Source organism: Gobio gobio (genome assembly GCF_949357685.1).
Source record: "Gobio gobio genome assembly, chromosome: 23".
In the NCBI taxonomy this organism is placed as follows: domain Eukaryota; kingdom Metazoa; phylum Chordata; class Actinopteri; order Cypriniformes; family Gobionidae; genus Gobio; species Gobio gobio.
The window spans coordinates 23,447,448-23,464,654 of NC_137119.1; the positions used below are offsets into that span (position 1 = coordinate 23,447,448).

General features: G+C 37.2%; 1 protein-coding gene across 1 annotated transcript in view; it reads right to left on the reverse strand.

Annotated features, from left to right (window-relative positions):
* Nucleotides 1-17,207, reverse strand: part of cntnap2a (contactin associated protein 2a) — a 573,759-nt gene that overhangs the window by 25,173 nt on the left and 531,379 nt on the right. The window contains exons 20-21 of the mRNA XM_079806533.1: nt 16,479-16,612; nt 2,908-3,001 (exon numbers count right to left, since the gene is read on the reverse strand). Of these exons, the coding sequence (XP_079662659.1) occupies nt 2,908-3,001; nt 16,479-16,612 (228 nt within the window). The remainder of the gene's footprint in view (nt 1-2,907; nt 3,002-16,478; nt 16,613-17,207) is intronic.

The window sequence follows — 17,207 nt, forward strand, 5'->3', positions numbered from 1 at the left end:
AAACATTTAATTCATAGGGCCCCTTTTTTAACAATCTGAGCGCATGGTCTGAAGCGCATGCCGCAGGGGCACTTAGGGCGTGTCCGAATCCACTTTTGCTAGTTAAATGACGGAAAAAACGGTTGGTGCACCAGGCGCATAGTCCAAAAGGGTTGTACCTAGGCTCTCAATGAGAGTCATGGGTGTGTTTTCGGCGTAACATGCAATAAACCAATCAGAAAGCCAGTCGCTTTTATTTATATTTTACAAATGCGCCCTTTAAAGAACACAAAAAAATACTTGCTATTTTGAGGCAACTGAAAATGGAATTCAACTTTTCAGACCAGCACGGCCATGGGCGAACAGATGGGCGTGATTGCATGTGCTATTTAAAGGAACACGCTGACTTTTTGGGACTTTAGCTTATTCACCGTATCCCCCAGAGTTAGATAAGTCCATACATACCATTCTCATCTCCGTGCGTGCCATAACTCTGTCTGACGCACCCACCGCTAGCCTAGCTTAGCACAAAGACTGCAGGTAAACGGCTCCAGCTAGCCTACTGCTCAATAAGTGACAAAATAACGGCAACATTTTCCTATTTACATGTTGTGATGTGTATAGTTACATCGTGTACTAAGACCGACAGAAAATGAAAAGTTGCGATTTTCTAGACCGATATGGCTAGGAACTATTCTCTCATTCCTGCTTAATAATCAAGGAACTTTGCTGCTGTACCATGGGTGCAGCGGCGCAATGATATTTATATCTTATCAATAAGATGATATCTTAGTACACAATGTAACTATACACATCACAACATGTAAATAGGAAAATAGGCTAGCAGTAGGCTAGCTGGAGCCATTTACCTCCAGTCTTTGTGCTAAGCTAGGCTAACGTTGGGTGCGTCAGAGAGTTATGGCACACACGGAGATGAGAATGGTATGTATGGACTAATCTAACTCTGGGGGATACAGTGAATAAGGCAAAGTCCCAAAAAGTTGGTATGTTCCTTTAAACAACGTGTACACCGATGCAAACGTACAGATGTTTTCTGTAATTGCCACCAAGCAGGGTTATTAGTTTACTAAATCTGAAGCTTAAACCATAAAAAATGTTTTTTGTTACTTGAAATAAAATAAACATTAACCAAAATAAAGTAAAATATAAAACATTTTATTTCATCTAGTTGCCAATGCAACATTTCTAAATTTAATTTAGTTTATTTTGATTTACTAAAAGTTATAGCATTTATGTTTTTTTGTCTAATAACAAACAGTTGAAAAAAAGGTGGGACAGATATGAAGACCCAAATTTATACTACGGACTAAAAGCATAGCATAACAGCATTTTGCTACCACAGCACAGACCATTGTATCACAACTCGCTTTGGCCACTGATAAGTCAAAACAGAACCATCACAAACTCTTCCTTTCCCTTGCACAATAGGTGCTTCTAAAATCCACCAGGAAAAGCATATAAACTGAGCACCTTTGGGACACAAACTTCAACCTTCTATGATTTTTTTGACTAATTCTGGGAGGATGGTGTACAGCTCACAGCTACACGTCAATGCCATGACGGGCCCATAGCAGTTGCTCCCGAATACGATAAGGTAACTATTCCGTGTCAAACAGTTAGCAGGTCAACCACATACACTGCCTTAAGCAGGACATGCTGAAAGAGCTGGCTTATTCATGTGAAAGGGGTCTCCAGCCATAAATCATTGATGAGGCAGGTAGGGCAGTGGGCAGACAGCTCATGATTTCAGCATGAATTGATGCAGAGGCTCCAGAGACTCTGGAACCAGAAAGACAGCATCCTCTGATAGACACGAATGATACGACCTGGAGATTTTGGGTCTGTAGACAGGAAGAAGATTAGAAGTTTTCTGATGGACAGTGCACCAGAGAGATTCAATGTTTTTTATTCTCCATTATTATTATATTTTATTATTATAATTAGGATTTTAGAAAAAATGCAGCAAACCAGGTTGATGACGCCACCAGGTTTTGGGTGTTTGTGTTGCGGGTGTAATTGCCAGACTGAACTGTTGGTAACAACAGCAGGTCACTTTCCTCTTTTTGGCGTGTCAGCAGGCAGAGCTGAATTGAGCATAATGGGGTCTGGTTGGGGCCTCATTGGTATTCATTGAAGAAAGTGCATGTCTGCTACATGCCTCTGGGTAAGGACACCTTTATGCGATTGTCTTAAAGCCACTGACATCTTTAGAGGGCATTCAAGGACACTGTGGACTGGCATGAGGGAAATTATATTCCTGACTTTCTGTATCCCTAGAGTACACTGAAAATCAGGAATATAATTTCCTTCACATCCTACCTATGTGAATTGCCACACATTTTGTATTGGAATAATTTCTTCTTAAAACCCTACTAATTCTCTGAAATCAGTTATGGCACACAGTTGCAAGATGTATGTGCAATCATTTGTTCCACGGAGCAGATTATGATAAAAATGTAATGCCTTTTTTGCACTAGTATAATGCAATTCTATGTGAACAAGCATATAAACATTTAATACTAAATAATAAATTATTAAAATGATGCCAAACAGTATATGCACCAAAATCATATTCCCACAGAATTGTGTATTACCGCCACCTAGTGGCTGATCTGAAGCAATACAAATAAAAAAAAATACTAATTTCTGCCTGTCTGCACCAACTTCTCTCCTTTTATACTCAACTCTTAATGCAACACTAAGGCTTAAAATATCAAATATAGACATAGAAATATACAACACATTCTATAGATACTATGGAAACTAGAACCTATGCTCTTGTTTCACAAACAAACTCACACATTTGATGTATTATTAATAAGGTAAAAAAAACCCCAACCAAACAAAAAACAACAACAAAAAAAAACGGTTAATCCAAGCCTGAGGAAAGGAACAGAGGGAACTTACCAAAGACTTTACCCAGGAAAAGTGACTTGACCAGAGTGAACTGAGTGTCTGAGGCTTCAGGCAGGGTGTAGGTGACGGGAGGATAGTGATCCAGCTAAAAGAAAGACAGGTAATATAATATGAAAACAGGAATACACAGACATTGGATTATAAGCAAATGTCTATTGCTGATGATTAAGGCGAGACACGGCAGGTGAAAACATCGTTTTTTCATGCAGTGGTCAATTTTGAGATTTTGGGCCAGTTTGCTCCCTTAACATGTAAGCTTTCATGTCAAAATAAAAAAAATGTCAACATTACACATTAAGGTGGTTATTTCAATATATTTTGTCACCGTGCGCCTTTAGATTTCTACCCGAAATCATCAAACGTTATTCTAGCGCGATCTCTCGTGCCGTCTCCATTCACAGAAACATGTCATGCTTGGTATCATTATAAAGCTCTCAGTCTCACACACAGCACTGTCTAATCCAAATATGGACATTTCCTTTGTAAAACTAACCAACCGCGAAAGTTTGCAGCCAAAAACCACATCTGATTGGTCGATGTAAATTTATCACGCGCTGCAGATTGCTTGTGTATTCTCCACCTGAGAGAAAGTGCAGACAACGCTGAAATCGGCTCATAAACGCTCACAGAAAAGACCAAGTAGCAACAGCTAGTAAAAAGAAAGTAAACAACAACAGATTAGACTACGAAACCCCGTCAGAATTAGATTCAAATAGTTATAGATGGACCAATACAACAAACAGGGACAGTTCATCTGCAGTTTTTGTGACTGGCGTTTGTTAAGGTAGTTCTCTTAAGGTAGTTCTCTAATAGCTATTGCTATTAATAATTTATTCATTTATCAATTTCCACGTGTTTTAAATATTATACTCTACTGATATTAATTAACTGAATATATATTTTGTTTGTAGGTTGGGGGTTTTATAGAAATGTATGCAGTTGTAGAGTATAAAACTTTAAAGGCCGTTTTCTCAAAATGAGTTTTTTCTCACACTCAGAGTCAGATATATCCACTTCAGTAGCACCTACAAGCACCAACTTTTGCAGTCTTATACGGAACTATATTCTGAAGGCTTTTACAGAGGGATTTGTTGATATATCATTCCTATCCTGAGTTATAGGTCCTTTAACTCCAAAAAACATGGCGAAAATTGATTTTTTAAGGCTATTGTCAGTATTCTCTAATTTACTAAAGCACAAAATAAGATATCCAGAATCCCCTCTGTAAAAGCCCTCTCATCTAACATGTCAACAAATAGAACCAAGAATTTTAAACATGGTCCTTTCCATTTTCCAGATTTTGTTTTTGGAAAAGTATGTAAATGAGCGTATATTTAAGTATATAAGGCCTCATTTGCATATTAAAACATTAATTTACAGAAAACGTGTAATACATTTTTTTCTTATGTTTATGCCAGTAATAAACTGGAGAAGTTTCACAGTAATATCTTGTAATTAAAAAAGAATTCCCTATTCACCTGTAGTGTCTCGCCTTAAGTACAAAATATGCTCATGCATTTTCCCTATAGTGGGCTATGGTGCCATCTACTGGCTAAAAATGTAATCACTGATCATAGTCATCAAATCCATCATAGTTTACAATTTTCTCAGTTTTAATAACTGTTACTGCTTATATTGAGGCAGTTTTCTGATTTGTTATATATACAACAGTGTACTGTGTGTATAATATACATAATGTACTAGATATTAAAATCATTAAAATACAAAAATTATATATACTTTAGGATTTATTTCAATACCATTTTTAATGTGTACTTAATAATACATTCATGTATAAATTATACAATTCATGTATACGATTTATGATTTTACATATATACATATACAATAGCCTAATCATATAATCCTAATCAATACAGGTAATTCAAACATTTGCTTCCATGTGTACATTTGAAGTTTAAAAAGTTTAAGGTTTGAACCAGCAGTAGTTTAAGGTGTATTCAGATATATTTATATATAGATTCATAAACAGCCACTTTCATTTATACATTTACACTTCAGAGTGTCAAACAATGTAGCTTGATTCAGTGTAATTATATATTTAGTACTATTGCAGTTTCGATTCATATTTTGAATGAGCTTTTATGTTTAAATTTTCAGTTTTCATTTGAATTATTAGTTCAATATTTTGTTATTCTGTTAGGTGCATTTGTCTTAAAAAAAACAAAAAAAAAACAATACTATTTATTTTTATTTCAGGTTTAATGTTTAGTTATTTATTTTTTATTATTTAGTCATTGTAATGCTTCAACTTCAACCTTTTGAATTTCTGTTAAGTTTAAGTTTTATATTATTTTAGATTTATTTCAATTAACAAAAGTGTTTCTAATAGGATTAGTTGTAGTTTTAGTTAACAATAATATACCTGGCTTGATTTGATTTGGTCCAAAGATCATGCTGGTAAGGCTGCAACTGTTGAATGCAGTCACACACACACACACTCACGCATGCACGCACCCACGCACACGCACACGCACACGCACACGCACACGCACACGCACACACACACACACACACACACACACACACACACACACACACACACACACACACAACACACACACACACACACACACACACACACACACACACACACACACACACACACACACTCACACTCACACACACACACACACACACACACACACACACACACACACACACACACACACACACACACACTGGTGACAGCTTTAATTAGCCCGTTACTGCTGATTCACAGGCACTCCTAATTAGCATGAGGCATCTCAGCTCCGGTATTAAAAAGAATTATTTACGCTAAATTACTTTTTTGTGCTTGAAGATACGGCTGCTTTCTCAGTCTCCACTGTGTTGTGAAAGTGGCACTCTCATCACTGCGCAGTGCAGTGAATACAAATTAGGCTCACAGAAAGAAACGGAGGCTCCAACACAATAGCGTTTGTCTGACATATTTCAGCTCTAATTTGTTCCACTGATGTGGCGGACTGAGAAATGCAAGCATGTTTATTCAGACGCCTCCCAGGTGCACTTGCTGGGTAAATCAACCAGGGGAACCCCTCCTTCATCGCTACCAGTGGTCTCCAGACCTTATCCAATTCCATTTCTGAATCTCAGAAGACCTTGTGCGCTTGTGTTTCTGCCGCCGCTAATGTGGGAGGGTTTGTTGCTGTTCATCGACGGGATAATTTGACCAAATTAAATTGCTTTCAACCTGTTTACCTTGGAAACTAATGGGCAGCAGGGATGGAGGGATGACTCAGAGAGAGAGAGAGAGAGAGAGACTGTCCCCCGTGGTGTTGCGGCCCCATTCTGACACGGCTAGCGCTAATGAGTCCTGCTGTGAGCCTATAATTAATCTCCATCCAACAAGCCTCCTATCTGACAGGGGCCCTCCTGCACCGCAGCCACCCAGAGAGGGGACACTCGGCCTGGGAGGCAATAGCTAGATCCCCATGGGGTGTCCAATGCTCTGACAGAACAACCTAAGTTATAGCTGCAATCCCACTGAGAGAATAACTTAGACAGTCACAGTGAACAAATACAGGAGATAGAAGAAAAAGCAATAAAAAAGATGGAAAAGCTAGCGCGAGTGCATGGTCGGGGTTAATAGATACGAGTCATTCTATGAAATGAGTTTCAGAAAGGAGCATTTTTGGTATGATTTTGAAGAATGTTAAACCTAAATTGCTGCTGCTCTCCAAAGTTATAGCATCCTATCAATGTCATTCAACAATCAACTCTATGAAAAAATAAATAAATGGAAAAGGATTTTATTTTGAAAAAGTTATATTAAACAAATCATTAAAGCTACACTATGTAACTTTTCTGTCCACTAGAGGTCGCCTGTTCAAAACAAAGGCGTAGTTTGATGATGCCACGTTTGAGCGCAGAATCTTGGGACATGTGGTCTTCACCTCAAAGCCGGTGGAAAAGAGTCAGGATAGGACTCGGGCAGAAATCATGTTCATGGATGTGATTATCAACATTACTGTAGTATGAAGCAGAGCAGGACAGAGTGTTGTGGAGCTGAGCAAGGCCGCAGGAGCGATTGAAGAGCGGGACTGTTATTATGGCATAGTCGCCGGCGGAACTTTTATTATGAAACGGTCGCCGGCGCCACTTCCTCTTTTCTAGTCATGAGTATGAGGTAACGCAACTCTGTTTATCGTATTAGATATATCTGAGTGTGTTGAAAAGGAAGTTATGATGTTCGCTCGGCGGTTGCTATGACACTTGTTCACACTGCAGTGAGAGTACAGCGTTTCTGCTAAATAAAACCGGAAACCGAGGGTAACGCAGATAAGACGCAATCGACAGGCGACTCCCTCAAACGCATAGCTCACACGTCCCGGCTCCTTGGTTAAAATAGCAATTATATAACACTGGCCTAGTGGTTTTTGGATATTTTACTGGAAAAATCTTACATAGTTCACCTTTAAATAATACGTTATAATAAATTAAATTGAACTGCAAAAAAGCCAAAAAGTAAATAAAATAGTGCAAGAATAGATATATAATATACACTTCACCCTTATAAAAACTTGTTAAACCTTATAAAAAATGAACTCGACTACTTGTTGGGCTCCTCTAAACGATGTCACTTCCTCTTCGTTACATCATTTAAAATGACAGTACTTAGATCAATTTTAAGGTAAATAAGTGGTGTCATTCATTGACACCCATACAAGTAATGTTATTGAGCTAGTCTGAATAGAATAAAATATATGTATAATTTCTTTGTTTACAATGAACTTTTCCAATTATTCTATAATATCTCACTTCTTCCATCATAACTTTCATCATAAATTAAAGCCGCCTTTCCACCATCTCCAAAATTTCCATATGACTGTCGCATTTCACTCCTTCACGTATTGTCGCACACAACTTTAAAATTCGTCGGGAAGCAACCACTAACTTCTGCTTATTCACCTTGGTAAAATGAATGAAGCAAAATAAATGACCACCAAATCAGATCCATAAATTCTGCATACACATAAGATCGAAAGTCCAGCTTCTGTATACTACTCTCTATTAGAAATTAATGATTTCCAATAGAGAGTAGTACAGGAATGATGATGCAAGGATAAAAACTCAGTGCAGGATCCACCACATTAGTTTGATAGCAAGTTGACCTGATAGGATTGCGGATACCCCAAAAGTATTCATTAATCTAGATGAATAATACATCCCTAAATGAAAGAGCGCTCTGTTGTTTGCCTTAGGGTTTAAAAAAAATCTTCAAAAACTTCTAAAAGATCAGGTACATCTGTTTGCTTTGCCCACATGGTTGTTCTCTCAGTTATGTTTTGACCTTTCACTGTCTGATTCAAAATGGTGTGATGTTTCATTCAAAAGAAATATCACAGGCGTGGGTGTCTGGAAAGGTCAGCTGGACTGTTGTTACCGTCTCTCATCTCATATTCCTTTTGAAGCAAGCTCTCTTCTCTACTGAAAAATGCACAGGTGGGCAAAACCTGCATTACAAAAATCTAAAATGCAAGATCAGAATATGATTCATCAAAAATGTCAATGGATAAATGCAAGTATGAGCGATTAGAAGCCAAGTGTTGTTTCATTAATAGTCTGAGGGGAGAGACCTGAGACAGACCTGCACTCCCATGGGACAAGATTTGATGGGCACTCATGTGTGTGGGTGTTGAGAGAATAGGGATTTATGTATACTTTTACCTGCATGCTTTTGTGGGCGGGAGCGGGAAAAGGTAACAAAACTGGGGATGCAATATTTTTGTAATTTCACTAGAGCGAATAGAAGTGATAGATTAAGCCGTTGAGAAGTGATAGATTCAAATTTGTTGTGCTGGAGAGATTATTGCTATGGCCACTTTTCATAACTGATTAAAAGCACAATGACTGATCAGCATAAAAAATATGAAATGCCAGACTGTCATTCATTATAACACAAACTACTGAGATGAAAACTTCTGTTTCCTCTGCATTAGATACAGTCTATCTCTGCCACAATTTTTCATAAAGTGGAGGGGAAAAAAATGGCACCACACACACAATGTGTTTTATGAGGGCTCTGCATCTGCAAGTTTTTTTGAAAATGGAAAATGTAGTATGATTCATAAAATGTTTTCCTCACGGGAAGCGAAATTTTGTCCCCACAATGTAAACAATTATATATACAGTATATACGGTGTCTGTTCAAATGTTTGGGGTCAGAGAGATTTAAAAAAGTACTTTTACTAAAACACTTTTTATTTTTGTATTATTTTATTATTTATCAAAAGTGATAGTAAAGACATCCTCAAATTGATCATCACAGGAATAAACTACATTTTAAAATAGAAAAAAAACTATTTTTGATCAAATAAATGTACCAACCCCAAACTTTTAAAAAGTGAATTTATATACATATAAACACAGATCAGGCATAACATTATGACCTAATATTGTGTTGGTCCCCCTTTTGCTGCCAAAACAGCCATGCCATGTCGAGGCATGTTCACCTGTCAGTGAATGTTGAATGTGAATCGTCATAATGTTATGCCTGATCGGTGTATATATACACATACATACAGTTCTGGATTGATTTCTCGATGTTAAGTGGTCTCTTAATTTTTTCCAGAGCTGTATAAAAAGCTAAAAGAGGCCATCACAATTTGGCCCTTGTCAAACTCGCTCAAATCCTTACACTTGCTCATTTTTCCTGCTTCTAACACATAAACTTTGAGGACAAAAAATTCACTTGCTGACTAATAACAATGTGCCGTGATGAAGAGATAATATGTGTTATTCACTTCACCTGTCAGTGGTCATAATGTTATGCCTGATCGGTGTATATATATACAGCTCTGGAATAAATTAAGATACAATTTAACATTGATTTCTCAATTTTAAGAGGTATCTTAATTTTTATATTATATATTACTGCTGACAAATCGATTAATCGTGATAAATCGCATCCAAAATAACTGTTTGTTTACATAATATATGTGTGTACTGTGTATAATTATTATGTGTATATATAAATACACACACTTGCATGTATATATTTAATAAAAAGGTTTTATATTTATATATAATATAAATTATAAATATATTTACTGTATATACATGCAAATATATACATGTATGTGTGTGTGTATTCAAATATACATCATATATACACTCACCTAAAGGATTATTAGGAACACCTGTTCAATTTCTCATTAATGCAATTATCTAATCAACCAATCACATGGCAGTTGCTTCAATGCATTTAGGGGTGTGGTCCTGGTCAAGACAATCTCCTGAACTAGGGTTTACAAAGAATGGTGTGAAAAGGGAAAAACATCCAGTGTGCGGCAGTCCTGTGGGCGAAAATGCCTTGTTGATGCTAGAGGTCAGAGGAGAATGGGCCGACTGATTCAAGCTGATAGAAGAGCAACTTTGACTGAAATAACCACTCGTTACAACAGAGGTATGCAGCAAAGCATTTGTGAAGCCACAACACGCACAACCTTGAGGCGGATGGGCTACAACAGCAGAAGACCCCACCGGGTACCACTCATCTCCACAACAAATAGGAAAAAGAGGCTACAATTTGCATGAGCTCACCAAAATTGGACAGTTGAAGACTGGAAAAATGTTGCCTGGTCAGATGAGTCTCGATTTCTGTTGAGACATTCAGATGGTAGAGTCAGAATTTGGCGTAAACAGAATGAGAACATGGATCCATCATGCCTTGTTACCACTGTGCAGGCTGGTAGTGGTGGTGTAATGGTGTGGGGGATGTTTTCTTGGCACACTTTAGGCCCCTTAGTGCCAATTGGGCATCGTTTAAATGCCACGGCCTACCTGAGCATTGTTTCTGACCATGTCTATCCCTTTATGACCACCATGTACCCATCCTCTGATGGCTACTTCATGCAGGATAATGGACCATGTCACAAAGCTCGAATCATTTCAAATTGGTTTCTTGAACATGACAATGAGTTCACTGAACTAAAATGGCCCCCACAGTCACCAGATCTCAACCCAATAGAGCATCTTTGGGATGTGGTGGAACGGGAGCTTCGTGCCCTGGATGTGCATCCCACAAATCTCCATCAACTGCAAGATGCTATCCTATCAATATGGGCCAACATTTCTAAAGAATGCTTTCAGCACCTTGTTGAATCAATGCCACATAGAATTAAGGCAGTTCTGAAGGCGAAAGGGGGTCAAACACAGTATTAGTATGGTGTTCCTAATAATCCTTTAGGTGAGTGTATATATAGTATATATACACACACACATTTTAACAACATTTTGAAAACAATAAACATTGTTATTGTTGAAAAAGCATAGTGGACAACAAGACATGTATCAAATGTCAAAGTTCATGCTATTTGTCAAATCCAAAAACAAAACAAAAGGATGTTATTTTGAAAAGAAAAAAACAACAACTAATTTAACAAGCCTTACACACCCGCTGGGCTAATTAAAAAGAACTCATCAGACTCATTAAACTCACCTACGCCTACAGATCTGTGTGTGTATATATATATATATATATATATATATATATATATATATATATATATATATATATATATATATATATATATATATATATATATATATACATACACACACACACACAGATATCTGTAGGCACTCTGCCTTTAATTTACACTTCTACGTGATCTACCTTAGGAGTACCTGCTTGATTGCCATGCAGTGTGTGTGTGTGTGCATGAGCAGTGCTAAAGGACATTCAACACACAGGTATACACACAAGAAAGTAAAGGAGAGATGCCCCTAGTGTCAAACACACACACCTAAACCCCTCACACACATAGGTCATTGTGTGAAGGATGGCTCTGGGTTTCTATTTGCTGCAATGTCAGCAGGGATCCCAGGGGCCATAAAGACAGGGTAAAAGGGTTATGGTTTTCTCTTTCTCACTCTATATATTTCACCCAATGCCAGATTTCTAGCTCTGGTCTGCAGGATCTCAGGCTTGGCAGAGCTGTGTCGCAAGAAATAAGGCAAAATTTAAGAGAGCTACAGCCCTTCTTTAAGTCTCATGTCCACGGGCTTATCTGTGCTGTGCCTCATCCATCCAGACAGCGGGAATTTGATTATTTGATTTAGGAGCCTGGAACTGAGCAGGAGCCAAAGACACAGACTGACTAGAGAGAGACACAAAAGCAACAAGACAACAAAGCCCACAATTTTGCTGACAAGGTCACAGTATATCTGACATGATCTTTGCACCTAAGTCATTCAATATTATTCTCCTGGCACGTGTTCTTGCAGTGATGGTGAGGAGGAAGAAGGTCCCGCTCATGTCCGGCATCCCAATGGACATCCCTGTGACCCCCCCTCCAGACCAAAGGAGATCGACTTGATACTAGCATGTAATTTTCTCACTCAAACCACTGCCTGCTGCTGCTTCTGATTGCTTTTAAAGGGAAAAGATGCCCATAACTGCTGGTTTAGGATGTTTTCTTAATAATAATAATAATAATAATAATAATAATAGCATATTATGAGCGAAAAATAGTTGGCGAATGATCCAGTGCGTATTTGCACTCTGTAGAGCGTCAAATGATTACATGTTTAAACTTCTGTGAGCAGTGTAGCCAATTATAGACATGTTTGTTGATTTCTTGAACCAAATGGCCAATCACAGGTGTTTAAGTTAGAATCCACTCACCGCTCTGGTTTTTGTCAAGTGCTGAGTTCTGCACGCTCACAAACCTATCTAACAAAGTGTAGACATTATGTAAATAAGAGATTCATTGTGTAGTCAGCTTCAATGATTAATATAACGGAACTTTTGTGAGATCATTGAATGAGTGACAGCTTTTTAGAGATTATAAAGGGATTGCTCTTTGTGCGCTGTCTAGGCGATAGGATAATAATTAATATAATATATTTAGAATTTGAATAAAACTTTTGTTTTCAATGCTTGACAAGCGGCCACATACACGGTTTAATAGGCCCATCTACATATAAATGAGGGATTCACTCTTGAAATTGACTGACACAGTGATGATCATAGGACGAGAAATACCCTCACTAATTTCAGAAGCAACCTCTGTGATTTGATTCTGGGACCAGGCCAGGCCCAAACACAGGATTTTGCTGCATTAGACAATTGTTATTTATTATTTGTATTGGCTGCCAAGCTAAATCACGCATACACTATGCTTGCTTTTCTGTTAAAATGAACAGTGGTTTGTGAACATGGACGTGTTAATAATCATTTATCTGGAGCATTTATGCTGGGACGTGCAGGCTGTTGCAAGCGACACATAACTTAAAACTACATCCAGGTACAGTCATGCCTTTGACATATTTGAAAGGCCCTGCTCCTTCTGTAGTTAGTTTTCATCACCTGTCCACAGATTCAACTTGATATCACCACACTTCCTGATCTGGGGTGTTAGAGCACATGCTTCCTGTGATCTTGATCACTCCTTTATCACTTCATCTCGCTGAATACCCTGCTTATCGACCACACGAGATGCTGCGTGTCTCGCCATTTAGGACATAATAAAATCTACAGTGTATCCTGAGTCTCAGTTCAGGGATCAATACAGGCTTTCAATTATCCTGCTTCTGTACTGCAGTTGGGCCTGTGAGACTGATGCAGTGCATCCTGGGTAACAGACTCGGCGCACATTCACGCACATATCTGCATATTTGACCTGTCAGTTCTGTTCTGAAACAAAAAAAGCTACCTTTCTAGGCAACCATTTTAGGTATCATTCCTTAATCTTAAAAATACTTAATTTTGATTCAAATAAGACTCGACTCTTGAATTACAACTATATAACTGTATTTTTAATTATTTAATTTAATACAAAAAAGTATTGATACAATATAGTTGAATAATTGTATGCATTTAGCAGACACTTTAAATCCAAGTCATTTATAATAGACTTACAATTGTAACATGTATGCTTTGTTTTGGTTTTATTCTAGTTCCTGTTTCCTTTGTTCTCATTTTCCTGCCACTAGTTTGTTTCTATGGTTTTTAATCAGTTCCCCACACCTGTTCTGTTTACCCTGTTCGTATGTAATCCCTGAGTTAATAATAAAAATAATAATGCATTTTATTTAATGGCGCCTTTCATAACATCCAAGGTCACCTCACAAGCAAAAATACAGATCACTACACAAGACAAAACACACCACGAACACTACTAGAAGTGTAGTAGTGTTGCAGTCAAGACTCAATAAAACATATGATAAAAAAGCCTGTATAAAAAGATACGTCTTAAGACGCGTTTTAAAAGTCAATAAAAAAAATCGCTATTGCGAATATCAAGGGGAAGGGAGTTCCATATGCGGGGGACAGCATAACTAAAAGATCTGGCACCCATGGTAGTTAGTCGAATCCGAGGTACCACAAGAGAAATTGAAGATGAAGATCTGAGAGCACGTGAAGGAGTGTAAACATTATGAAGTGCCTTGTAAGTAAGCAGCTAGATCTTAAATTCAACTCGATACTTTACTGGAAGCCAGTGCAATTGCTGAAGAACTGGAGAAATATGCTCAGTAGAAGGTGATCTAGAAAGAACACGTGCTGCAGAATTTGGAACCAACTGAAGCTTATGTAGCAATTTAGAGGGAACACCTGTGAGAAGAGCATTGCAATAGTCTATACGTGAAGAGACTAATGCATGAATAAGAACTGTGGTATTGTTGGTTGAGAGGAAGGGACGGAGACGATTAATATTTCTCCTTAGTTCTTTGTCCTGTATAATTTACGGAAGAGTGGTTGTGTTTTCTCCGTGATCTCCTACGTGTTTGTTTTCCTTTATAATAAAGTGTTTCTTTGCATTCTCCTTTGTCCTGCGGTACACAGCCACTGCATTACAATAGTTTATATATGTACTGTATAAGATATAAATATATGTATATATTCATTTTATTATAACAAATATAACTATTATAATGAAAATCTAACTAATTTAAGTTAATTTAATAAAAAATATTAATGAAGTATAGTTTCATAATTTTTATGCATTTAGCAGATGCTTTTAATACAAAGCGATTTACAATAGACTTACAATACAATAGTTCCTAAATCAAAATCGATATTTACTTTACATATATGTACTGTATAAGCTATATATTTTTCCTTTTATTATAACAAATATAATTGTAGTGAAAATTATTAATTACATTTAATTCCACAAATGTAATTGTTACTTTTACCTAATGCAAGTATAAGCTATATATTATTCATATTCATTATTTCATTATTTTATCATAACAAAAAATAAAAATGTAATTGAATTAATTGAATAAAGTAGAATAGTGTTCTATAATATAGTTCCTAATTCAAAATTGACTTTCACTTTTTTAAGTTTTATAAGCTATATATATTTTGTGATTATTAGAGTTAGTTATTAGCTTATTAGGGAAGACTTTTGTTCGCTTCATTTGTTCGCTTCATTTCACCAGATTTATTTGTAAATAAGAGACTGGATTTGCAGACAGGATGGCATTAAAAAAATATACTGTACCTTCTGGATCTGACAGGAATGATGCAACACACTTATGTGAGTATACATTTATACATGTGATAGTATTGCATTGTTACGTTTGATATCTACTGATTATGTGTATGTGTCTAACTAAACATATCTTCCATGCTGTCACAGACAGGAATATTCTATTTTATCTGAGGTGTTGTTGCTTCGCGCGCTGTGTGTGTGTGTTATGCATGGTTCGCGGTTATATCCACCGACAATGGTATATCAAAACAATTCCTCACGTATAATGACTGGGGAGCCGAAGCTCATTATAATATGCAAAACTGTTATCCAATCATATCAGTGGGCATTTTCTTCCAAGTCTTCAATGCGGCACGCCCATAAAAACAGAGCGTTTCAAGAGATCAAAACCATGGTAGAAAATAGCCTATTACTTATTCATTATGAAGTTTTTGAATGTAAAAACCACGCAAACATCATAAGCTGACCTCAGACAATAGTATAAATTTAAGTATAATTTTAGTATAATTTTTTAAAAGCCAGTTCATGACCCCTTTAAACAATAAGACTAACTGTGTTGAGCTATTTAACAATGATTCGTTTTCTGATGAATGTATCCAAACAGTTTCTTACCTGTCCAATAAAAAAACACAATCTATTAAAGTGTCTTTGGTGTTTCCATGTTTTCTACAAAATAAAACCGAGAGTAATGTGGGTATTATATTATTGATAGGCGACGCATGGGCACGGTCCGTGTCCTGGTTAAAATTGCTTATTTCTCTGGATTTACCTTTTTTTGGAACCATTAAAGGGATAATGTAAGTAGACAAAAGAGTAGACAAAATATATAACCGTTCTAGTGGTTTTTGGATATTTTAATCCAAAAATCTTACATATTGTGCCTTTAACTTTTAAGTTTAGTAGATTTATTTGTACAGTTGAGTTGCCTAAGTAGAGTGTTTCAAATTAGTTACATTTCAGTTAGCATGAAGGTGCCTAGTAGACAGTGAGGGAGGTGACTAGCTAACTACTGTATTATTGGATCAGTATTTTAATACATTTGACCATTGATACTAGTTGTAATATTGAGTGTGGTCAGTCTCATGTGTTTCCCACCTGTACTTCTATGTCTCTCTCCACCCGGGAGATGTTGACGGTGTGGGGCTGCCCATTGGCCAAGTTCCTCTGGTCAATATCAATGATGAAGGGATCTCGGAGACCACCCAAGTTGTACCGCAGCTGCAGGGTACCTGAAACAGGGTGAGACAAAGGACCACGTTTATCCAGAGCTCAACCCGCACTGCAGTCTTCCTGGATGCAGAATGCCTGAGTCAGTGAGTGTTGTGCATCAGTTCTACTTCCTGACATCACTCACCTCCACTGCACACTCCTACAGGCTGCAAGGAACAATAGAACCTAATTTGGGTTACAGCACATGCCAGCTAGATAAATTTGCTCTGAGGCTACAGAGTAAAATGCAATGTGGGCTTAGGCAGCTTAACTCAAAGAATAAGTATGACCAGTCTTGTGTGTCCACTTTAGGTTTTATGGAATGGTGTTTAACAAAAACGGCACTCTACAAACAAAACAACGGTACTTCTGAGTCACTGAGTTTAATGTGAAATTGTGTCCCTGGAGGGAATAATGGTCTTTTTTTTATACACCAGATGCGTTTTACTTTTAAACTCTAAAAAATGGATCACAGTGTTGTGCTTATGCCAAACAAACAGGGATGTAATTGCCTGCGCTCTGCCATTTGTCATATAATTAGCTTTTACTGTTGCGCTTCCACTTCAAAAAGCAATTCAGCCTGCTGCAATAAATTCTCTTTTATTATTACAGCGC